Raw genomic sequence first — 24755 nt, forward strand, 5'->3', positions numbered from 1 at the left:
AAAGCAAGAATTAACACAGTATCCGTCTTTAATTTTCAAGGACCACATTATCTTATTTTAGATATTCAGGACTCATATAAAATTCTGGAGGTATTTCAAGGAGAATTTTGAACAATTTGAAGCATTTTCACTTTGGTAGGAAAGCTGAATTGCACACGACACTGTAGTTCTTGGGGCGGCTGGATTTCCATCCCTACCGAAGCATGAAATTGTAGCTGCATAATTCTTGAGGCTGGGAACTTTCATAATTCATGCGGCCAATGCTTGTTGCTTCTCTTCTTTTCTTTCATTGGGCCTGTTGTTTCTTTGCTCAAATGAAATTTAGATGCTTCCCCATTCTTTGGTATCTCCATTCCAAGTCTACTTCGATCACAAAGTCATTCAGCTCAAGAACACAAATCGAAAGGATAATATTCATCTCCCCTTTCTTATGCATCAATACTCCTTGTTACCCAAAAAAAAAAAAAAGACAAAAATGATGACAGTCAGCCATAGATATACCACTAAATACTTGACAAAACACAAGCTGAAATGAGAGGAAGAAGAGTGCTTAATTATCATTGTTACAACAGGTATCTAGTGTGACCGATATATTGTAAATTGTTTGGAGTTACTTCAGCAGATCTTCTGAACAATTTCTAATTATCTAAGGCCAAGGTGGTGATCAAGTCAGAAAAGATGACTCGTTTAAATTATTAGAGTAAGCTGGATTATATCCAGCTGAACACGACAAACAATACAAGGAGAGACCGGCAAATCGAAATCCAGACTGGATTTTAAGTGCCAAACACTACATTTACAACATTGACGACTTCTCAATCTGGCCAGACCTGAATGCGAAGCTCAGAAATGAACCAAGCAATCTAGCACGAACCATGATCCACTCTTACAATGGCTTAAAAGGCGACGTCATCAAGCTCCCTGGTAATAAAAGCATGTGCAGCAAAATCTGCCTCCGCATCAGCATACCTTTTTGTGTAAAACTCTTAAGTACATTGTAGGTTTGAATCTGTAATTTACAACTACATGATGATTCTGCATATCCAAAGATTCAACTCATCAACCATTGAATACAACAATTTAAGGAACTCAAAAGCCAACTGCTTCATTGTCTATACCACTAATATGAATGTAATCCTGCTTCTATTCGTACATGGGCAGCCACAGAAAGCATCACCTCGAGAGTGAACTTTAGCTGTCTCACACAAATTGATAAAAGAATCAATGAGTACTGCTTTCATATTCCTCCAATCAACCATTAAAGGGAAAAGCATTAAACAGCGTGAGCTTACTATTGCCCGAAGCTACAGATGATGGCACTATTTTACAAGTGCCCCAGATTTACCTGCGACTATTCCCGGCATTTCCTAGCAATGATACAGCTTGAGTGGACGATATCAACAAAGATCATTTAACTGAATCTTCCGCCCACTTCCTCACACTTGAGGGACCAGCATTGTCAGGAGCATCGTGCCATACCAACTCCATCTGGAAGGATAGAGGAAAATATATACTTGTAAATACTTTGTTATGAAATCAAGTATGAAGAACATTTACAGATGAGGTTTATCCTCTCAATGCACTTCAACTGAATCTTATAAAAATTGAAGAAGAAAACTATAGAAATAAAAAACATGCTAAAGATGAGAAGGAAAAAGAAAAAATAATTTCAACTTACATCCCCAACAAAAACAGTGTGACCTTCCTTCACACCAAGTCTGATGAGAGACTTATTCACACCACATGCCTCCAGAACATGTTGAAACCTTTTCGCAGAATCTATGTATCTGCAAAAGGAACAAATTGATTAATATCAAACAGCATTTTGGATGAAAACCATTATCTTGAATTATACATATCATGGCTAATGTGTATAGTAGATTCAAGACATAGCATGGGGACAGGAACTTTAGCATGCCAACACAGAAGCACGTACTTAAATGGTTAGACAAAGACATATAAAGCATTATGACATGGTAGATGTAGGTTCCTTCTATCTGACTATGTGTCCTGAGGGGAGGTGGATGCCCTTGATCTGTCCAGCATGATAGTTCCAACAAAGTTTTTTTTTTGTTGTTTTGGGGGGGGGGGGGGGGGGGTGTTGGCAAACACAATGACTTGACAGTAATGACCAACAAGCTTGGTACCTCCAGTTTGTCATTTGGACAAAGCGTTGTAAACCTGATCCTGTAACATGCCATGTATTGCTATCACTATCATGGGAGATCTCAAATTCATTTATTGGAGCAGTTTGCTGCTTTTGCACCATATCAGCCACATGGTTTAAATTTACCGAACCAGTTGCACCTGAATTAGAAGGTCTAGTGGTTAGAGCATATAAAATTGCAGTGACAATCAAAAGTGTAAATTTACACAACAGGGAAACAAGAGTTCAAGGGGCAGGTTGGGCAAGCACCAATTAAGATTCTAGCAATTACTCAGAATGAGAACTTAACATGGATTTCTGACCTTCTTTACTGACTTCTCTTACTTCCTTAGCAAGTCTATGAGCAGCACATATCACTTCTTGCGTTCCTTCACTCTTCACTGCACTCATACAAAAAGGTTCAATCTCACAAGAACGTAATTTTTCTCTGAATGATATCCAATTTTCACATGCTTCTGGAAGATCCATCTTATTAAATGCAACTACATAAGGCTTTTCAGCAAGTTCAGGACTGAACATTTCCAACTCTAGACGAACTGCATCAAACTCATACTCTGGTTGCTCCGATGAGCCATCAACCATGTGCACCTAATCCACCAGAGTTATCCCAATCAGTAAATAAGAACATTTTCCTATGCACCAAAATTTAGCTAGACAAAGGTGGAGTTTTGATCTCATAGCATAATAGCAATTCAAAGAACCACCAAAGAAAAAATAGTCCAACAATCAATAACCACCTGGCAGGGAAACTAAAGATTCAAGCAGGAAGCAGACACTATACAACATTTTAATTGATGGGTAGGACAAGTGAAAGAATAAACATTTATGGCCGGCAGTTTAATCTTTGGGGCTACCAGGATTATGTGGGTGTCACTGAAGCCACACAGCCAGGAAATCTTAAGACAGATTGATGGTGGGCCCAATAATACACAGCTTGGACCTACAAATGCTAAACCTAAGTGTGGTTTATAAACAGAGAACACAGAATATGCAATTCAAGGCTCACAAAATAAGTTAAACGTGAAATATATAATGAAAACCAAATGAAGCTACACTCATCAGTTGCTCTTATTACACACAAAAAGTTGTAAGCAGCCTATCATGACTTGCTATTTTTACATGCAAAAGCATGTAAGCTACATAGCATCAGTTGCTATTATTATGTGCAAAGCTTGTAAATAATAATATTTGGGGGTCCCTCCAAACAATTACCAGAACGGAACATCTTTCAGTGTGCCGAAGAAATTCATGGCCTAATCCAAAACCTCGATGTGCACCCTCAAGCAGCCCTGGCAAATCAGCCACTACCATTGTTGCATCATAATCAAATGAAACCACACCCAGATTTGGAAGCAAAGTGGTAAAGGGGTAGTTTGCAACAGCTGGCTGAGCAGCACTAATAACACTGAGAAATGTACTTTTCCCCGCATTTGGAGCTCCTACAATTCCAACATCTGCAACCAACTTTAGCTCTAATTCCAACCACCTGGTCAGGAATATTATTACTTGGAGCAATTAGATAGGTCCACAATGTGTAATAGAAAATAGAGGAAACAAAAACTGTAGTTAACCACTGTGGCTTGTCATCCAATCAAGGACATGGTTCCTGAAAGATTTGCTTTTTTCTTGGTTATCTTTATGGGCATCAGACCAGCTGTGCGCAACGCGAGAGAGAGAGAGAGAAACAGACTTAGATCAAGTCCACCTGTATGAATCATTTTTTCATTTGATCGATGTCATGCACTCCATGGGCTTTTCATTTGCGGCAGTGAGTTTCTTGTAAGCAGTTTTGCTAGAATTTGCATAGAGGCTGACAATGCGTTTGGCTAGTATTCAAGGAGCTATATTCATTTGCTATCCAGATAATGCTTTTGAAAGAATATCTGTTTACATTTTTCTTTGATTTCTCAAATTCTTATATTTTTCCACCTTTTGAAGTTCGTGCACATCTAAAACAGCATAGTCTTTGGCTAACACAACCTAGGTTAAACAACCATTCTGAACTCTCCATCAAAGAAACAGAGCAGACATCATATAAGATGCTGACTTAATAGATTAAAATCTTTAGAAATAGCAAAAGAACAGTCATATTTTCAGCAGTGAAAGAAACAATTCAAAGAAGGAATCTGAAAGTAAGAAGCACTCACATTTCAGGACCTTTTTCTCCGTTCTCTGCAATCTTAGGCACCTTATTCATCCCAGTTTTAAATGATGCATTCCCTCTCCCACTTCTCCCTCCAGGTAACAACAATGCCCTCTGCCCTGGCTGCAATAGCTCCAATAGCACATCCCCTTGCACTCCACCTTTCCCAGCAGCCTCCTTAACAACTGTCCCAGGTGGGACCTTCACCACCACATCCTCACCCTTTGCTCCATTCTGCTTCCTCCCATGCCCATGCCCTCCCCTTCCTGCCCTAAAATGCACACTCTGCCTAAATGGCAATAAAGAATTCATCGAACCATCCACTTCTACATACACGTTCCCTCCCCTCCCACCATCCCCGCCAGAAGGACCCCCAAGTGGCACAAACTTCTCCCTCCTAAAAGCCACAACTCCATTCCCTCCATCCCCTGCTTTTACATATATTTTCGCCCTATCAAAACACCTCATTACTGCTGGCACCCCTTTTTCTTTCTCTGTCATTCCTTCAAACACATTTTCATCCCCACCATCTCCAAAAACCAATATTTCATCATCCTCATCATCAAAATCATCACCACTTTCGTAATCTGAATCAGAACCCCCCTCATAAAGCTCAAACTTTTCGTAATCAAACCCAAATTTCCCATTTTCATCCTCACTTTTATCATCAAAATCCAATCTTTCTCCAAAACCCTTCTGTTTTTTGGGGGGCTTTAAGTCAGATAACTTCACTTCTCTAATGGGATTGTTCTGAAGGGGAATAGAAAAGTCATCTTTAGGAGGAAGGGAAGTGTAGGTGGTGGCTTCACCGCCACCTTGGACTGCTGAAGACGGGGCTGGAGCATCTTTTATGTTCAGTTTTCTGTTTTGAATAGTTTTTTTCTTGGGGTTTATGGAAATATTTTTCTTGGGGGCAGGTCTGTTTCTTGCTAGTGATTGCGGGCAGAAGCAAAAAGCACTGCTAGAAGATATGGTGGGAGAAACCATTTTTAGTTATTTTTGGGTCAAGAAAATGGAGACAGAAGCTACCTGCGGAGCTTTACTAAGAGAATGAAAATGAAAAATATTTTTGGAGGGATATTTGATGAAGGAGGAGGAGTATATGTCCACGTGGCATTAAATTTTGGGCTCAGATATTTGATGAAAGAAGGCAGCTTCCCTGCCACTATGGGCTAGCCCAAATCCCTAATGATCAGTTGGGTCTCGAATTTCTAAAACTCGTGACAGATAGGGCAGTCTTGTTTTTTATTTTATTTTCTTGATTTGTTGGTCTGTTATCCACTTTGTCGGAGGGAGGGTGGTGTTGCTTGAACATTATTTTCACAACTATTATTCAAATAAATGCCAAAATTTGGCCTTCCAAGTCCAAGTGCAAAGTAGTTTTATCATTTTAAAAAGAAATTTTTTTTTTGTAGAAATAAAAGAATTCTAACTGTGACAATACCATTTGTAATTATGTGATTTAGTCAGGTTTTTTTCCTCTTATATAATGAAGAAATATGAATAGATTAACTGTTGACGTTTCGAGAAATAATAACAAAAAAAAAAAGTTCTTACGAGCGATCAATTCTTATCATAATCTGGGAATTATTCTCCAATTCCAAGTTTATGTGATTGCATAGTTTTATAATCCCACTGCAACTGCAACTAGGACGGGGTTCGCTTGATTAATCCCATTTATGTCGTGGGAACGTGTAAGGAATAAAGATTGATGAATACTAGTTCTTAGTTTAATTACAACTTTGTTTTCCAGCATGCACAGATTTCTATTCTAGATAACATCAATCTTGTGACTAGACGTGAAGTCCTTTAAATTTGAGAACGGAGTGTGAAAATTTGAATGCTGATCAGCAATATTTTGCGAAAACGGACGATGAAGAAGCAAATAACTTGCCGAAAATTTCAGAAAATAAAGGGAATGTAGCGTGGTCGTAAAAGATAGTAGTCAGATGAAAAGGATAAGTTTCAAGAACTTGAAAAGATCTTCCTAGCTTAGAAGAAGATTATTAGGAAATAAATTAAGAACGGCGTGGTCCTTTTTAACAACTTGCAGCTCAAGGAATTTCAACTGATCCATCACTGATCACTAATAATGGGATTCTGAAGTTATTCTGCTGTTGATGGTGACAAAAACATGTTGAAGATTCAAGAGGCAAGAAAAGGAATGTTACTATTTTGGTGCCAAAGAGCAGAACACTGGCACAAAAGGCTGGCTAACCTATTTAATAAGTAACTTTCATAAATATCAAATGGAGATTGTTGTGCTCATGCAATAACAATAATAATACTAACAAAACAAAACAAAAAAATTTCTTGCACTGAACAAAACTGTGGCTTCAATGTGGCCACAGCTTCTCCATAGAACAATGGGCTAACGAACGATACCATTTTTCTCTTATCTAGGCTTCCGGCCAATAACTTGACATCCAATGGCCAAGATCAAGATAAAGGGGACCTTAGATGAAATGACGAGATCAAGAAATGGAAGATTAGATCATCTTAGAATATATTGTTAGCAAGTAAAAGAAAGCGTGGTCCGTTTACAACTTGTGTCTCAACTCAAGTAGTACTAATTTCAACTCCATCACTGAGCATGGGCTTCTGAAATTATTCTGCTGTTGCCGACAGCTAGCAACAAGATCATCTTGAACGTTCAAGAGACAAAAGGGAAAAAAAAAAAAAAAGATATGTAATGTAAAGTGCTTCTCTTTCGACAAGAAAAGAATTTTCGATTCAAGGGACAAGAACATCTTTAAGATTCAAGAGACCAAAATTGTGCCTTTTTCGATTAAGTTAGCAGAATTTTAGCTTAAACCAGGGGAAAAAAAAGTTAGTAGAATTTTATGCACTAGCTAGAAGAAAATGGACGAGAAAAACAATTAATTGCCTGATGGTATTCCCCGGCCGGCATGCAGTTCGTTCCATAGGTTAATTAGCCATGAGTTAAGTCTAGCTTGGGGGGCTAGTTGTTAGACTGAATTAAGTACTTTGGCATCAATGTGGCCAGATTTTCTCCACGGACAAATGAGCTCCCGAATTTTATTTCTTTCTTTCTTTTTTGCCAAGATAGGTTGCTGGCCAGTGATTCCTTATCCCATTCCCAACTGAGTTATAGAATCAACCAAAAAAAAAAAAGAGTTAAACAATCAATAACTTGATGCAGGGATGGGTTTGTTGTTTGAATTTGGACCTTTTTTTTTAAGTCACAAGCAAATTAATAGGGTGGTTTGGTTTGTAAAATATATCAGTACCTCGTCATCCAGTCCAGGGATGGCTCTTCCGAAGATCATGCAAAGCCATCAAACCCTCCATACATAGCTTCCTTAATTTGGCTTTCAAACAATAACTTGATATAATATTTGCCATAACTTGATATAATAATATTTGCAATGTGAAAAATGTACATAAAATCTGGTTGCGATGAGATACAATGTGTTAAAAAATTGTTATATTTGTTCAAGAATAGTTCCTGCCTCTCTTCCTAAAGCAGTATCCAAATGCACAAAAGCAGATCAGGACAAGGAATGGAAAATAGTGTGTAACGTTCTACTGACATAGAAACTGAACAATTCAAAGTATGGACTTTGATGAGCAATGAGTGCTGGGGGATTTAGTTATCTATAAATAGAAGAGAAGCAGGCAGGCATTTTGCACATCAGGAGGACAAAACAAACTAGTACTAGTCAATGAAGATGATGATGAATCCCCCAATGTTGTCCTTCCTGGGTCTCCTTGGCTTCATCGTGATGCTGTTGGTGACTCCTCCACTAGGCGTCTCCAGCAGCGGCATGCTGTACAAAGGCCTAACAATCTCAGCTCTGAACATAACGGGCCGAGTAGCGTGCTCCACATCATCCAACCCTCCGGCCAGCGCCCCCGGGATCGGCGGCGTGTTGAATCTTACCTTCACCTGCAATGGGGGTGCCACCAAACTCGGCAGCGTTCTGACTGATCCCGAAGGGTTCTTTGATTTCCTTGCAACCTTCATCGATGGCCTTGTCACCGACGATACAACGCTGCCTTGCGTGGTCACCGTGCCACTTCCTGCAAATTCCAGCTGTTCAGTTTTTCCTCCAAAAGCAGTCCTAAGAGCTACTCTTCGCATCGTTGGTGTGACTGTTAATGCTCTTCTCGGTTTGGTTTGTATTGTCAACATTGGCGAGTTAACCAGTGCTGCTGCTGTCAACATTTAGTCCAAAATGACCCCATGGACGTGCCTGATGATGAGTGATGACCACCACGTCTTCATTCTTCGATCAACTGATCTTGTTTTGCATCATGTCAGAAACACTATTGTATACTTTAAAATTTCGAATGCTTATTTTGTGTGCATCTCGTCCAGGATGATAAATAACGTATAAATGTTCATTGAATGAAGTTTGTTGAACCAGTTTATATTTATGCGCTTCGTGCAGAATCATATATAATAGTAACATGCAGCTTCATTTCTTCAGTAAGTACCATATATATACCACCAAACACAAAACCAGTTCGCTCAAAACACTAAAACGCTATATATACAAATGCTGCTATTTTCCAGTCCAGAGTTCCTTCGTGTGCCGGATTTTTGGAAGCTGTGGTTGATGACAGTATAAGATTTGTCACTAGCTCATGGTCTGGCTTTCTGAGAACTCAGGAAAATCGGGAACTGGTACTTAGATTGGCATTATCATCTGGTGTAATAGTCTAGGAATTTCCGTATGTATGTAAGAATATGCAATTTCTCAAATCACTAAAAAGTTCACACACAACACACACACACATACACATATATATATGTATGTATGTATGTATATATGCGCACTGTAATTTCACTTGAATTGTGGCGCAGTAGCTAGATCTGTACATGAAAGTTGAAACCCTTTTATTGTAATTTATGAAACTGGTGATAGAGAATTAGAGTTTTAACTTTTAACTAGACTCAAAGTATCTCCACCATGTATCTAGAGTAGCTTCTTTAAGTATGCAACACTATACAGTTGCCTAGGGGACTAGAGTCTTACCAAGAAAAAAGGGAACTTTCGTCATTAGTGTAGAGGATTGCCAATTAATTCCTCCCTCCCCACCAACAAACATGGAAGAAAAATCCCATACAATGTGATTATAGAAGCCTAGATTTTGCGTAACTTAGGTGTTTGATCTCTTCTAAAACTCTTCGAAGGAAGCATATATGAATAAAGGCCAAACACCATACTATTGCCTAGCTATCGCTCTTATATATCTCCCTTCCTAATTCCTTGCATGCAGTATCGCTCTTATAAGACGAGCATGAACGGAGAAACAAGTGATGTTAAAAATCGTGATGATACCAAAAGGATCCGTCGTCAAATCATCAAATGTTCAGAAGAGGCAGTAAGATATCTATGGCAATAAGATATATCATATCATAGAGTAAAAACACAAATTCGAAGGACTGGCAGGATATGTACATCAGCAAACTCGTTCCTCCCAAGCAAAATGAACACAAACTAGTTAGTTCCTAAACAATGTTAGCATCTAAACATAGCGCTAAACACAAAATTCCAGACACAAGCACTTAACAAGCCAAATTTTATCCAAAAATCCTTCCACAGGCCTGTCAACTGCATGGCTGCGAAAGAAAAGACTCCATATATGCCCCAGTGAGCCCAACTGTTTGAACATGTTCGAATGCCCGGTCAATACCTTACAATCCCCTGAAGATGCTGCTCCAGCTGCAGCCATCACCCCATCACCATCTGTTTGTGATAACTCTACAACCATCGAGCAAACTGGATTTACGGACCCCAAGTCCCGGATATACTTCTTCCCCATTTTCTTCAGACCCACATTACCCAAAACATGAACAAGAGAATCAGGAAGACAACCCGGCTGTCACATCCTTCAGCACTGAAAGCGCCAACGCGTTATCAACAGCAATGGACACAGAGTCAAAAGTGGCATTCAGGAATTCTTGACGGCTCTCCCCTTGATGAAATACAGGAACGATGGTCACCCAAAGCGGGTTCTGGTGGAAATAAGCAACCGTCACCAGATTAGTGTAGTCCAGGGCATGATTCTCAGACGGGTTCGCGATTTTCAATTTGATAACCCACACTGCTGTGATATTATAGGCTGTAGAGATAATGTACGGGCTGGAAACCAAATCAAACTTGACCGGATCAGCACTGTCTGAGTAGATGGCGTACTAGGGGACGATAACAAAGCCTGGTACGATAATTGATGCTAATGCCAGAAAGGAGTGTCGCAGCACCAAGAATCCCACGCAGCCCAGAGAAACCAAGGTTGCAGACATGGAGACGGGGCTCAAGTTTCTTGGCATCAGCAAGAGCAGCAGTTTCGTTATCAGTTTTTTTAGTTCCGTCTTGGTTCGACTTGATGTGTACTGTTTCTTGTAATTATGCTTAAAATTTTGAGAGCTAAACTTCAGATATAAACTTTCTATTTAAGTGATTCTTCCCCCACCTTCTTGATGACTCAATTCGGTAAGCTTTTAAGTTAGACACGAAATATTTTATCAATCAAATTGTGCCATTTGTCAACATTTATCTAATGTTAACACATGTTGGACTTTATTTCTGTGCAGATACTGTTAATCGGATTGTCCATATATTCAATGTATAATCTAGTAATTGATTGTAAGCATTAGATCGGTGAAAGCATATGTGTCCACTCAAATTAAACAGCCCTGTGAAAATATTATTTTCATCATTCACATAACCAATCATTACAAAGTCTTCACAATGAATATATCCAACAGTTGTTTCCTCATAATTTGGTGGAAGATGCAGTAGCAGGACCTAGAGCTAGAGACTAATGAAACAACATGAACATTTGGAATTGAAGTTTTTACTGATTCAACACTGTTATTTCTGTTGAACCAATTACTCACACAACTCTAGAGTGAAACAAAGGGGTTGATAACTCAATATACTTCTAGCCTATTGCAACAATATCAATTACAATTGATTTGAGCCTCTTTTCTGGCCCTGATTTCTGTCTCAGAATCTCCTCTGAAAGAGATATGTTGTAGAAAAATGATCCAAACTTTGCTTGCTGGCTTCTTTTTTGCTAATTCCAGAATGCCTGCTTCGAAGATGATCGACTTCACTGATACATATTTCTTTATTTCCTTTTCCACATTCTTCTTTCACATCTTTGCTTGTGACATTGTTTTAATTTGTGAATAGTTGGCTTCCCAGAGTGACTATTGTACCTTCACCTGCTACTGTTGTAAGCATGATCTCTTTCTCCAGTATCTGATCAAGCTCTATGGCTACCATCTCCATAGTTGGCCTCAATCTTCCCGGAAAGCTCATGCATCGCAACATCAGTCTGATCAAATCCCTCATGCCCTCCTCTGTAAAGCTCCCAACTAGCCGATGATCAACCATGTTGTTTGAATCCAGATGCCTTTCAACCTAGGTTTATACACAGGGAGTTTTTAACATTATAATGCAATTCTTATGCAAGTGTTTGGTGCAATTATTGTGTTACAGTTACGGTTTTCCTTATTTTAGCATCACATATGTATGTGCAGAAGTCTGTACAAGTATTGTGTTTGGTGCCTTTTTTGTTTTTTTGGGCTTAGAAAGTATGTGCAAGAGAATTAGACCTGGGTAAAACTAAATAATCTGAATTGGCTGATAAAAATGCGTGAAGTTATATATCAACACTTCACTAGTTAAATAGTCAAGATCATCCAAGTTTAATTTCTTATTAAGACTTCTACCCTATGCTTGGGATCTGCATCACAATCGCAATGGAAGAATTTCCTAAAGTTGCCCTAATCATAAATATTTGCCCGCTATTCCCTGTAGTGAAGAAGAAAATGGTCAAGAAATAACTTTCAGAGGGCTTCCCACTTTTTCCCTGTTGATTTATATGCATTAGTGAATATTGACTTATAACGTCAATGAAGTCCTGCAGTCTCAAAACCCGAGAAACTTTTCAAGTTTTTTACCACAAAATCCTTAACCATCCAGAACAATCGCATCTCTTCTTTGCACTTGAATTAGTGAGCATTGCTCTTACATACCCATGTCACTACGCTTTCACTGGATCCGAAGGCGCCCATATGAGAAGCATCCATTCCAGTTATGAGCTCCAATAGAAATACGCCAAAGCTGTACACATCACTTGTTTCAAAAAATCTACCCATTTTGACCATCCTAGACAACGGAATACGTATTGAATAAATCAGTATCAAAGACAATTTCATCATTGAAATATGCAGTTCTTCCCTGTAAGTGTTGAAACTAAATAAAAAGTTTGGCCAGAAGAGTTCGGTTTACTCTGGATCTCTGAAAGCATTGGCACTTGTGGAAGATGGACCTGCATATTCAAATTTCCCCAGTAATATTGAGAGCCCTGCATCTGCAACTTTAGCAGTGAAGTTCTCATCAACCAAGACATTGGCTGTCTTGAAGTTTCCATGCACTAAGGGAGGGATTTGGCCATGCAAATAGCATAAACCTGAAATGGAATACGGTTGTCATTTTTTATCTGCAGGTAACTTCTTGGAAAATGAAGGCGTCAGTACGAGAAAAGCTTAATGATGCTATAAGTTTCCAAAAAAGGATACCTTTTGCTGCTCCAAGAGCTATAGCCAGCCTTTGCCTAAATTCCAGTTTTGGCATTCCTTCTTTTCCAGTGTCTGCCAAAACAAGTTCGTATGACATACATAAATACATCTGAAAATCGAGATATATGCACCTTGAGTACAAAAATTTTACCATATAAATGGTTACAGATGCTGCCATTTGGTAAATATTCAAAAATTAGCATTTGGTAGCTACCATCCTGGAAGTAGCCAAGAAGTGTAACAAGGTTCCTGTGATGAATTCTTGATAAGCCAATCACCTGTCATCATAATTTCAATCAGGCAAGAATAAAAAATAAATCAATTTCAAGGGTAAATTTTGACACTCCATGTTACAGGAATTGAGGAAACTTGTCCACATGGCACACAAGGAATCCATATTATTCTGTCAGATAATTATTAGGCACCAGATTCATGCATTGCTTCGGAACTGAAAACTTGAAAAGGTGTAGACAACAAGATGAAATTGAGGACCACTAGTTATATTCTTTATACACTCGAGATAAATTTATCCTAAAAATATGGACAGTTGATGAGGTGCATGCTGAAGAAATATTGGAGACAAATATTATCTTGGCTTTGAGTTTCATACTGTAACTTTGTTTTACCTCTTCAACAAATTCTCGTCTAGGAGCACCAGTCAGCCTCTTGACAGCCACAACAGTACCATCACAAAGCAATCCTTTATAGACCAGACCAAGGCTTCCACATCCAATGAGATTGCCCTCATCAAAATTTCTGGTAGCTTGTTCCAATTCTTCCAATCTGAATTGCCTTGCTTCCTGTGGTCCCGCTAGGGGTGGCGATGTGGACGAACTGGCTCCACCTCTTTTCAACTCCACTATATTGCCTTTGAGCAGCAAGTTAGAGGAAGAAGAATGGCAAGAGATTGAAAATTCCTCTATGTTTGACAATTACCTACTGCAGATGGATCTGAAGAACCCGTCTCTGAGTTCTTATTTGACGGCTTTTGACAATGTGAAATGCAGAACCAAAAAATCAAGCTGATTACCACCAAGAATGCTAGAATTCCTCCAACACCTCCAACTATGGCTGCAATTGAAGTTGCCATGCAGTAAAGAATCCACACCTTCCTCAGGAGATCTGCACATTGAACCTGTGATATGAAATGAATCTGTAAATAGATTTCCCAGGTCATGATCATGAACATGATTTAGTAACTGTCATCGTCTTAAAAATTAGCAACTTCTACCTCTAAACTAATGAAAGAAATCAGAACTGGCCCTAACTCTAAAGTAGAGAAGTTTCTTGACACTTGCTTCTCCTAAATTACCAAGTTCTTAAAGTACCTCGTTATGATAACAATCCCCAGAACCGCAAACTGGCTGATACTAAGTCTATCAATTTGGGGAACAGCAGCTATGGAAAGGAGCAATGCTGCCATTTCTTTTTACCAGAGACAACTCATATGCATTTCAATGTACCCCACTTCAATTGTCGTCCATGTCTTTGCATATTATCAACAGCATGGAAACTAGGGAATCTAGTAAATAGGACGCATCATCCTTTCTTAGCAAAAGAATCCATTGATTGTGTTATATTCTCCAAGCTGACTGCAGCTTTTTCTTTTTTCTTGTTCACTTTTTACCCTTGTTCCCACTTCCGAGTAGTTTTTTGGGGAAATTTCGATTGTGAAGGTAAAGGTGGTGAAAAGCGTAAGTGAAAAGAGAAGAAAAATTGAACATGATGTCAGTTCATTGCTCTTGCCCACCGACTCAATTGAACTAATCAATGTAGCATCATAGATTCCTTACATACCTGACAAAAATATTTGTACTTAAAAGTTTCAGTACCTTTTAATCTGAGCAGAATGACCAGTGCTGCCGCAAAATACTGACTTCGCCACTTGGATTGTGTTTACAGCATATTATTGATATCTGTCAAGTAATTCCACATGGTGCATTTTATTCGCAGAATACCACGTAGACAAAACAATTAGAATATACTTGTGTTAATACTTAATATCCGTACAGGAAAGATGTGGCCAAAAGTTGGATGCCCATGTGAGGTGCTCTAACTCTAAGTGGGCTGTAAAGTTTGATTTTTACTAGGACGTGGACACTGACCGAGTCTGATTTTCTGTCGAACAGACAATGCAAGACATATAATTATTGAATGGGATCCAGAGAAAGGTAGCTATCATTCCATGAAATCCCAATCTTTTCATTTCATTCACTATATCTGCCTTTTCGCACCCCCCCCCCCTCCCCCTTCCCCCCTCTTTTTTTCTTTTTTTGTCATCTGACCTGGAAAGATGAGGGTGATCGGTTATTACTCCCTGATACAGGACGAGTCCATTCTTGATCATCACGACAGAAAAGCCAACGAGGCATCACAATAGCAAGACACATAGGCTTTCAACTTCGGGGCAGGATGTCATTGTTCTGCTTTCCAGTGTATTAGTGACGGATGGAGATGAAGTATTTGTAGTTTACCCTGGTATGAATATGATGGCCTTTGTGGGATTTATATTTTTTGAAAAATGTTAAAGAGTTTGAGCTGTGAAGTGTGAGATAACGAGGGGGAAGATTGTCTAGCTGTACAGCTCTGTTGTCACTCCCTCTCCTACTGTCTACTGTCCCATTTGTTTGTTTTGTATCTTTCCCTGAGTTTGTTTTCGTCAGAGTTGGGCTGTAAAGCAGAAGGGGAATGGTGGAAGGGGGGTTGTCATGTTCTGAAGGACTCTAGGCTGAATGCAAGTGAGGCCTCTGTTCTTTCTTTCTCTCTCAAACACTGAAAGAGATTGATATTGTGGGGGAAAGGGTCGATATCTCAAATTGGATATCATTTGGATCTGCTGTCTGTGTCCTTGGAAGCAAGTGGGGATGTTTGTTTTATAGGCCTTTTGTGGTACAAAGATTGTTCTTCCTCAACACCTCTCTTGTGTTTCATTAGCTTTTGTGCTTTTTGGTTGCACTAGCATTTTATGCTGTTGAATTAATGAAAGGAGTCCTCCGCAAATTTCACTTTGTAAATCGCTTGATGATTTCCTCATCTGCAAGTTTGGTGTGGTAGATTACCTAAGTTAAGTGGCGGGGTGGCAAGTGGCAAATGGCAATAATCTCATCATCAAGTGCTCTGGTCTTGTGATGGTGGACCATTTGATGTGAATGACTGCAACACATACGTCCAACTAAATCCTACCGGTTAAGATTGTAGCCTTGTTCTCCTTCGTTGTATGACTTGGTGATGAAACGTGATTATAGAGAACATTCGGAATCAGCAAAAGCTACTTCTTGATAGATTATGAATTTTAGCTTTTTTTTTTAACTATTGAAAAAACTATAGTTTAAATACACAAGCAAATAAGAACGTCAAAAAACTGATTATCCAAAATCAGATTCTATAATCAACCGAGAACAAGCCTTGTAATTCACTCTAGATCATCAAATCACCATTGTGCCATTCTCATGTACACTGCTTCTTCTTCTTCTTCTTCTTTTTTTTTTTTTTGTATTTTTGAAATTTAACACTTTAAATCATTCAATATGCATAGTCTTTACACCAGTGACTTGAGCCATGGTTCGCCATCGCAGGTCGCGGTTGCGTCGCGGTCTCGATTGTTTCACATCCGTCATGGTATATCGGGTAATACGCACATTATAACACATGAAAGTTTTCAAAAATTTTGAAAAAAAAATTATTAAAATTAGAAAATACCAAAAAATGTACAATTTAAAAAAATATCCGAGTTGACTCGGATATATCGATCGATATCATGCATCACGGATTCAAATCGACCAATATCGACCGAATCAGAGCAAGTCGTTGCGGATATGGTAATATCTGCGATTCGAGAATCAGTATCGTACCGATCCCCACCGTTCCGGTTACGATTTAGCCAATACGTATCGGTATCGGCGGATATTGCAAACCATGACTTGAGCAACCACAGAACATGATGGGGGCCAGTCTATATGGGGACTGAGAGACTTGGTGCCTCGGAAATCCACTTTCTCATGAGCCATAAAAGAAGTTCAGGTTCCATTTTGTGGGCAACATTGAATACAAATTGACAGTTAGATGTCAGTTCTAGTTCTATGCTACTTTTTTACTCAGAGATGCTGATCGAACAAGGAGCAGCAGCAATCGTGAGGCAACTGCGTAAATGTGTTTCCTCCGGCAACCCGTTTTAGATCACTTTCACCATGAACTGTTGACGACGTGCATTGTCGAATTTTGAACTAGTGATCTGCTCTGCATGGTTGGTTTCAAGTCTTACAACGTACATCCGAATGCATAGATGTATAGCACCCGCAATTCAAACCCAAACATCATATTGCAATAATGTAGCACCCAGAAAAAAAAGAAAAAGAAAAAAAAGAGTACTACCTTGTTACGCGTTTTCAGTATATTTTAATTTCCCCAACTTTTCCACCCTTTGCTTACGCAGGTTAGATCACATTTCCTCTTCTCTGATTGTACGAACTGCAATTGAATGTACTGTGGGAATCAAAGAAGTGGCAGCGTCACAAACTTAGCCCTGTATGGCAAGGTCCTTCTTCTGGAATCTTGTTATGGTTCAGAAATTATCAGTTTGGCTTTTGCTTGCAAGTGCAGCCTCTTTACTTTTTTTGGTTTTGTTTTTACTTCTTGATGTGTCACATCCTGCTCAAGTACTTTTCCTCTTCATCTGCATCTCTGTGGTTCCCCAACTAACCAAATCAGACATGATTTCAATTTTCAAGCAACCATAAATAAAGTTGCCTTGCCAAAAACACTAAAGGCTGAAACTGTAGTGAATGATGGAAGATAATTAAAAACATAGGAGGTAAGCTGCGTCCCTCTAAAGATCATAGTGGAATCTTGAAAGGTTCTTTGCAAAGAAGACGACTTTTCTGATGCTAAGCCTACCCTCCGCAAAAGGAAATCTTTACGAGTTAAAGGCCCCAAAAAAAAAAAAAAAGAGTTTGGAGTAAACTTACAGTAACATAATCCTGTCCGAGTAAATTGGCAGCTAAAGACTTGGGATCCATCCTATTTTCTAGAAAAGAAGAAAAAGGGCACCCCAACCAAGAATATCTGGAGACAACATGGTCCTCTACTCAATTCTAAAGACGAAGACTGGGTCCTTTATGGCTTCTCATGTACATTTTTTAGGTAGTTTTCGTCGTCTTCTTGCAGGCTATTAGCCACCATTGGACAAAAGTGCCTCAAATAATTCCAAATTCTACGAAGAATATGTGCCAGTCTCTGAATATCCATTTAATCAACCCAAACAGGGTATTATGCCATCCATCCCTTTGTATTCCCTCAACGAGAGTAGGCGTAAGAATTTATACTCATTAAAAAAAAAAAAATTCATTCAACTGAAACTCTACAAGGTGAGAGCCTTATGTAGAAAAAAAAAATTCTGGAACTTTATCACCCTCAGATTCAATTATTCTTAAGGGCCATTTAGAGTCAAATTAAGAACGCATAAATTCTACTTTATACACTTACATGAAAACAGTCTCTCAGACAAGTCAAAGTTAAATTCAATACCCACTGTAGGTGAACACTCCTGACAAGTAAAACATACATTCATCAACCATTGTAGATATGGGGACCCTTAAAACAAAGGAGGGGTCAACAAAAACAGATCTTTCATCCTGACATATTTACAAGTCTACACGAGCTGCATCTGTTAACCTAACATCAAATAACATAGGAAAATTAGCAGTTTCTTTGGTATCTCTACAGTTACCAAGCCAAGTTACTACCACATTTATGCACTAAATTACCAGCCGCACTCTCTATTCTTGTTAGAACTGACAAGAAAGCACACAATTGGCCGAAGCTAAAAGTCTGGATCTTTATGCTTTCCCTTTTTGGGGAAGAAGTTGTCTTCAACCCCATTACCCTTCTTCTTCTGGTTCTTCCTCTTCCTGAAGAAGATTCTCTCTGTTGTCATGAGCCCAGAAACCACGCACATCTATAAGCATGCTCGCAACAGTCCCACCCTGTTTGCAAGCCAGTAGATCAGCCAATGTTATCCTCAAGGGGTCCGCTGGCTTCACCATATCCCAAATTTCATCCCTCACATCCTCAATGCACAACTCATAATTCCCTCCCTCAATCCATTTCTGATGTACATCCCTGTTTCATATATCCAGAAAAAACCTTAATTTCAACTGATGAAACTATAGTCACATGTGAAAGACATTCAGCAACTAGAGAGTTGAATTTATTCTCCATGTAGTGAATGGATAACGTCATTTATTTCATGTATCTGTCAGCTTGAGACCTGTAGAACTTGCTCAAGAACCACAAGCAGGAAATCACACAGATTTTTTTGTAGGAAGACTATATCAGGAAACATCTCAACTTTTTGATGCTCCCCTTCTTTGCTTCCTTAGTGAGTTGACTTTTAATTTTTTTCAAAGTTGACTTAACATAAGATATGTTTACATTGACACAATGTCTCTTTCACCCAACAAGAGAAATCACTTGATGGTAATAAGGAAGACCTCCTTAGAGCTACCCAATCAATTACAGGAAAGTATGTTTACCTGAATAATGTGTGAATATCAGCTGTTGTGAGACACCCCTTCCCATGAAGGTCAAGACACCGAAACAAATACGTTAGTCCTTCTGGAGTGTCTTTGTTCTCTAGTGCCAGAACAAAATCAAGAAAACTCTCAAAATCCATCTCCCGGGAATTACCACCTCCAGTCTTCCCTCGTCGGACATGCTCATCAAAAACTAGGTGAAGCCAATGGACAATAAAAGTGAACATCAACATTAGGACTTTAAATGTGACTATTTTCCAAATCACAAAAATAGCTCTTTGCCTCTTCTTTTCATTGTATGCCTAAGCAGGATATTTATAATGCAAAAATCTCATTGTATTCCTAAGCAGTATATGTATCATCCATCTTATCATGATCCGAAGTGAAGGGACCTTGAGATCTTTACAAAAAGGACATCAGGGTCCTGTGTCAAGACATATTAAAAAGCCTAGTGAGCTGTCACTAAGAAGACAAAAGAACACAAGGTCGAGTTCACCAGCAGTCTACTGTAAACCAAATTAACAAGTGAAGAAATTGGCTGAACTTGGTATGCTTGTCGTAGCAAAGATAGGTAGAAACTTGTACTGACTACAAAGCAGTGTACCACATTCCAACTCATAAGTTGCTTTGAGTAATTTTTCGAGCAATAACATGAAGAGAGTGCTTCCAGCATTACTATTCAAGTTAATTTCTGTTTTGAACTCCATTTAAACTGAATTAGTATGTATAAGCTGTGGCAACATAGGCGTGAAAAAGATTAATTTGCCTTGTAAAGCAAATCTAAAGGGGCCTTGTAGAAGTTGAAAAATGATGATGTATTTCAAGAGTTTTAATCAGCAAACACAGACAATACATACAAAATTTCCAACCTAGTGCCCATGCATTATAACTGCAATACGGTAGGGGAATTTAGTTGTAATACCTAACATGGGAAAGAAGGATTGTCTAGCTTACTGTCTTACCTCTCTCGATGAAAATATCTGTTAATGTACCATCCGCATATTCTCGAAGCTCTTGTTTGCTTAAGGTTCCATTCATGTCCTTGTCAAGTGCAAGGAACATATCTATAAAATGAACGATAGAAACCCATGTCAGATAAACTACAAAAAGGGTTAGTATGGGAAACAACAAAATTAGAAAACAATTATGACCTTAAATACTTGGTAACTTAAACAGGAAATGTACCCAGAATGTTTCAAGTTATAGACATTAATGATGATAGTGCAGTAAGAATAAATATTTCAGTATTATAGTGCAGTAAAGAGGTTCTCAACTATCCCCTCCATTTTCAAAATTCAAAGCTAGAAATCTAAGAAGTGTTAAACGCTTCTGCTAATACTCCAGATAGCACTAGAGTTACACATCTTAAAACTTGAGGACCCCGAAAAGAGCTTAATAGGTGGCAGAACAAGAATAGGGTATTGAACATGTAAAATATTTTGAAGGCAGGAAAATTCTTAGGTACTCACCACAAATGCGCTGAGCAGAAGTCAATGAGAACCAATTTTCGGCTTGTTCAGTATCAGTAACTTCTTCCTCGCTTTCCTAATAGATCATAAGAATACATGCTTATCAACACCTACCTCAAAAGCAAATCCCAGTAGACCATAGCTAGACTTAGTAACAGTGGAGATGAATGAAAGGATCAAAATTTGACGTTTTGTATTGTTGAGGGGCCATTTTGAGACTTGAAATAAATGAGGGGCAAAAGTTGACCATTGAAATAGTTTTGGAGCTCCCTCGTTAGTTTACCCTTTTCAGTTGTAGAAAAATAAAACTAAGTGTAATTACGTTTACAATATAATTTACTTCTGATTCGATTTTGGTTGTAGGAAATTGCAGCATGCCAATAAGTGAATTTTGGGTGCAAAGTTCGCGTATCATTTGATGTTACAAAAAGTGCAAAATAAAGAGAATGCACAAAAGGGCCCGTCATAGCATAAATCTCACTCCTCAAAAATTGTTGCATATTTTCAACAGAATAATTCTTTTCAGTACGTGCAGTCCCAAATTTATGTTAAGATCAAGAACAAGTTCTTTTAAAGAAATCTAGAATATCCAAGTACTTACCTGGTGTAGTTCCATTAGCTCCTGGAGACAGTTACTAAGAAGCACCTTCTTTATGCATGCCTTTCCTATTAAACACAATACAGTCATTAAAGCAATTCTTCTCCCATCCTAAAATGCAAAGCAACATATCTGGAGAAGCAAGCAAGTGTAAAAAGTTAAATCAAGTAGTTAGCTCCAGAAATCACAAGCCAGAAATAGAAGTGCAACATGATGTAAGAGCAAAAATTCATTCTTGTAGACAAATAATGATTGGGCCATTGAAAAGGAGAGCTACTAAAGCAACAATACATTGAATGATAGAATTTGAGTCACAGCCACAAGATTATCATGGCAAACCTCGTCTATTGGGGTCACAGAAGAAGAAAAACTTGTGTGCAGCTATACGGCAGTACATTTGAACAAAAGCAGCAGGCATGTCCCGGAGCTGTGCCAAATTTGGAATAAGACCTCGTATATAGGCTTCCATTTCCTATTATGTAAACAGTAGGTCAGTGACGCTTGAAAATTGATATGCTTGCAGTAAATGACAGCTATACTGTGAAAAAGAGCTGCATTTTGATGTTGGCCAAGAACTTTGAGAACCCTACATGAGGTTGAAGGAAGCCATCAGAATCCTCATCAAGCTCACTCATATCAATCCTGGCCTGAGTAAGTGATACCTGGAAAGTACATTGTGCAAAATAATTTTATGCCTCTGCATATAAAGGGGAGCAAGAGAATGCACTGCTATCAAAAAGGACAAACAAGAAAATCATGATTAAAGTTGAACGTCCAGGATTTTGTTTCCCTTCATAACCTTTAATCCAGGAATTTGTTTTCTTCAACTTTTATACTAGCGCCCATGCTTATATCACATGGAGCGCGTCTTGCACTCAAATAAATGGACGCCTTGAAATCAAGATTAAAAAAGAATTTTATAATGTTGAGAAAAACTTTTAATCGAAATATTTTTAATGGGTAAAAAGAGGAAAAGAATGAGAGGCAAAACTCATCAATGAGCACCACGGGATACAACTTACTGTGCGCATCACATAAAGGTAAAAAGGCAGAATAGCAATTCTCCCAGATTCATCCTTCTCAAACTTCATGAAATTTGAAGGACTGAAAAATCGCCGACACTTGGAGCCTATTTGTTCTGTACATACAGAAGCAATGTGGCAAAAGTCTTCATAATTCATCTAAAAGATGACAAACAAAACAGTATCAGCATATTTACAAGGATGTCAAGGAATTGCAGGTAGAAAATAAGTAATTCACAAAATCAGCCATGCTAATCAAGGAACTACTACTTAATAGTACATTTTCACACGAGAAAAAATATCACTAGGAGGATAATATCCCAATATAACCAGCTGAACATATTCTAAACATTAGCAAAGAGACAAGAGTGTTCAATAAGAAAGACCTTAATTTGAAAGCTAACGCCAGAAGTTTTGACTGCTGTTTTTTTTACTTTTCCCTTATGTTACTTGTACAAACAATCTAAACATAAAAGGCCACGTTCTTCTCTGCGTAAAAGCAGTACCAGTTAGAGTTACAACCTAAGCATATATAATTGAACTGAGATGGTTAAGTAATCATGCAGAGACAGAAAGGAATAACAAGAACAAAAGAGGGTGGCATTGCAGCAACTTATTCATGTAACAAGCAGATAATCGGACAGTTAATTGTATTACAGACCTTTTCAGCTCCAGTTGCATCATCGATCACACAATTCTCACGTAGACAAACCCACATTGCATCCAGATCATCAGCATTTAGCAAATTATCAGATTGTTTCTGTACAACACAAACAGCAAGGTTATTCGACCTTTGGAATCTAATCTCATGCATGTCTAGTAGCCCAACTGACGGATTGATGTACTAAAAGACATAAAGACATTCATAAAACAAGGTCCCATGGTCCAAGGTTTTGATCCTTCAAAAAATCTATTAAAGAAGAATCATATGTTTTTTAACGTCTAGGAAATGATAAAATATCTTAAGCGGCAGAAAAGAAAATGTTACCTTCAGAAATCGATATTTTGCTAGGCGCTCCACCCTATGACTGATAGATCCTTCTTCAGGTTTCTGAATATCGAGAACACATACATATGAGGTAGAAGATAAAGAACAAATCATCCAAAAAGAAATCAATGCTGCAACATGAACATGAAGAGTAATAAAACTAGACTAGAAAAGCTTCTCTGTCCAGAAATTTTGCTCCTTGCCTAGTAAGATATACACATGTCTCTCAACAAATTGAACCAAAAGATAGACTATAGATTCAAAACTAATACTTTAGTTCCATTCCTACATCAGAATAGTTATAAAATGTGATCTTACGAAATGGGACCACTTTATAGAAACAATTTTAGTAGACACCTTCTTATAGAAGCTTGGAATTGTCCCAGCTTCAGCACTCTTTTGTTGCTTCTCCTTAAAAATATCCAGCAAAATTCTCTTTGTTTCAAGCTCTGTAAGTAGAACAATATAAATGAGAGAATGTCCAGATGCAAATCAATTAGCTCAAGAGAGACTACAGACTGGGAAAAAAAAAAAGAGAAAGAAAGAAAGAAAAAAAATTCATTTCTTAGATCATTTCCACTAAGAATAATCGCAACCGAAAATAAAAAATAGAATTGCACAAACACCGATTTATTGGAAAATATATGTGATCAGACGAGTTATTCAGAAAAATTTACGAACCCATGACGGCTTCGGAGCCTAGCCCAGAGTCGGATCCGACGTAGCGGCGGAGGTTACGGACCCATAGCATGGACGAGGCTGGTGGGATCTTCCTAGCAGGCCCACCGGAGGCGGCGGCGTCGTGGCCTTCTCCATCGATTGACCCGCAGTACATCGCCGGTGACTAAGCCTCAAAGCTCAGAGACTCGGCTACTCAGCTCCGAATCAAAAACCAAATCCTCAGCGGGTTCACTTCAAACAAGATGGAGAGCAAATGACGACTTTAGAGAAAACTTCAGATAGGGCGGTGGATAAGTCTCTCTACTTAGCGCACGCTTTTACCGAGCTAGAGGAACTCTCATATTTTCTTGACGCACGCCTTTACTGAGCTAATTATACTTTTGCCCAGAAAAGTTCCAAATATTGCTATTTTATCCCTTGAAAGATCCATAAATGGAAAAGAAGAGAGTACACTCATACGTTGTTTCGTAGGAGGGGAGGATTCTTTTTTTCCTTTTATTAGAGCTCAAGAAAATATTTGCTATATTAATGAAATTCACCTGCATCTCAAACGAGCTGAAAACAAACTGTTCTACTTAGCCACTGCACCTAAAT

At 38.5% G+C, this 24755-nt stretch overlaps 3 protein-coding genes and 1 non-coding gene across 7 annotated transcripts; all 4 read right to left on the bottom strand.

The window, feature by feature from the left end:
• Nucleotides 1-532: 532 nt before the first annotated feature.
• Nucleotides 533-5378, bottom strand: LOC113736670 (GTP-binding protein OBGC, chloroplastic). The gene is made up of 8 exons (XM_072084199.1): nucleotides 4315-5378; nucleotides 3380-3653; nucleotides 2470-2755; nucleotides 2148-2307; nucleotides 1679-1787; nucleotides 1346-1488; nucleotides 1119-1195; nucleotides 533-1035 (listed from the first exon to the last, which is right to left on the bottom strand). Exons 1-6 carry the CDS (start codon nucleotides 5295-5297, stop codon nucleotides 1408-1410), a joined length of 1893 nt encoding a protein of 630 aa, XP_071940300.1. The 5' UTR covers nucleotides 5298-5378; the 3' UTR covers nucleotides 533-1035; nucleotides 1119-1195; nucleotides 1346-1407.
• Nucleotides 5379-10934: 5556 nt separating this feature from the next.
• Nucleotides 10935-14829, bottom strand: LOC113736575 (probable serine/threonine-protein kinase PBL21). 4 transcript variants are annotated; one of them, XM_027263609.2, is made up of 8 exons: nucleotides 14706-14829; nucleotides 13810-14008; nucleotides 13500-13741; nucleotides 13025-13151; nucleotides 12874-12945; nucleotides 12584-12764; nucleotides 12328-12460; nucleotides 10935-11710 (listed from the first exon to the last, which is right to left on the bottom strand). In XM_027263609.2, exons 2-8 carry the CDS (start codon nucleotides 13961-13963, stop codon nucleotides 11465-11467), a joined length of 1155 nt encoding a protein of 384 aa, XP_027119410.1. In that variant the 5' UTR covers nucleotides 13964-14008; nucleotides 14706-14829; the 3' UTR covers nucleotides 10935-11464. The 4 variants fall into 4 exon arrangements, with proteins under 4 accessions (XP_027119410.1, XP_027119415.1, XP_027119408.1 ...); XM_027263614.2 differs by lacking the exon at nucleotides 14706-14829 and adding an exon at nucleotides 14202-14603 and having other exon boundaries at nucleotides 13500-13732; XM_027263607.2 differs by lacking the exon at nucleotides 14706-14829 and adding an exon at nucleotides 14202-14602.
• Nucleotides 14830-18368: 3539 nt separating this feature from the next.
• Nucleotides 18369-24558, bottom strand: LOC140038814 (probable serine/threonine-protein phosphatase 2A regulatory subunit B'' subunit TON2). Its single transcript, XM_072084204.1, has 12 exons — nucleotides 24162-24558; nucleotides 23838-23929; nucleotides 23481-23543; nucleotides 23154-23252; nucleotides 22493-22651; nucleotides 22061-22132; nucleotides 21810-21942; nucleotides 21474-21538; nucleotides 20873-20948; nucleotides 20366-20467; nucleotides 19404-19596; nucleotides 18369-18990 (listed from the first exon to the last, which is right to left on the bottom strand). Exons 1-12 carry the CDS (start codon nucleotides 24313-24315, stop codon nucleotides 18750-18752), a joined length of 1449 nt encoding a protein of 482 aa, XP_071940305.1. The 5' UTR covers nucleotides 24316-24558; the 3' UTR covers nucleotides 18369-18749.
• LOC113738290 (small nucleolar RNA snoR104) lies at nucleotides 19116-19234 on the bottom strand. Its single transcript, XR_003460076.1, has one exon. It is a non-coding gene; the product is annotated as a small nucleolar RNA snoR104 (small nucleolar RNA).
• Nucleotides 24559-24755: the final 197 nt, after the last annotated feature.

The sequence above is a fragment of the Coffea arabica genome, chromosome 3e (genome assembly GCF_036785885.1).
Source record: "Coffea arabica cultivar ET-39 chromosome 3e, Coffea Arabica ET-39 HiFi, whole genome shotgun sequence".
In the NCBI taxonomy this organism is placed as follows: Eukaryota; Viridiplantae; Streptophyta; class Magnoliopsida; order Gentianales; family Rubiaceae; genus Coffea; species Coffea arabica.

Bases quoted from the DNA above. Each gene is read 5' to 3' on its own strand.
- LOC113736670 (XM_072084199.1), bottom strand. From the start codon at position 5,297: ATGGTTTCTCCCACCATATCTTCTAGCAGTGCTTTTTGCTTCTGCCCG. The intron at 2,756-3,379 runs GTAATTGTTTGG...CTGGTGGATTAG, and splicing joins CTGAAAGATGTTCCGTTCTG to GTGCACATGGTTGATGGCTC. The intron at 1,788-2,147 runs GTACCAAGCTTG...TTCCTTTTGCAG, and splicing joins GTCCAAATGACAAACTGGAG to ATACATAGATTCTGCGAAAA.
- LOC113736575 (XM_027263609.2), bottom strand. From the start codon at position 13,963: ATGGCAACTTCAATTGCAGCCATAGTTGGAGGTGTTGGAGGAATTCTA. The intron at 13,152-13,499 runs GTAAAACAAAGT...TTATGATGACAG, and splicing joins GACGAGAATTTGTTGAAGAG to GTGATTGGCTTATCAAGAAT. The intron at 12,765-12,873 runs GTATCCTTTTTT...ATTCCATTTCAG, and splicing joins AGCTCTTGGAGCAGCAAAAG to GTTTATGCTATTTGCATGGC.
- LOC140038814 (XM_072084204.1), bottom strand. From the start codon at position 24,315: ATGTACTGCGGGTCAATCGATGGAGAAGGCCACGACGCCGCCGCCTCC. The intron at 23,544-23,837 runs GTGTCTACTAAA...CTCGATATTCAG, and splicing joins TTCCAAGCTTCTATAAGAAG to AAACCTGAAGAAGGATCTAT. The intron at 22,133-22,492 runs GTAAGTTGTATC...TGTACTTTCCAG, and splicing joins ACCTTTATGTGATGCGCACA to GTATCACTTACTCAGGCCAG.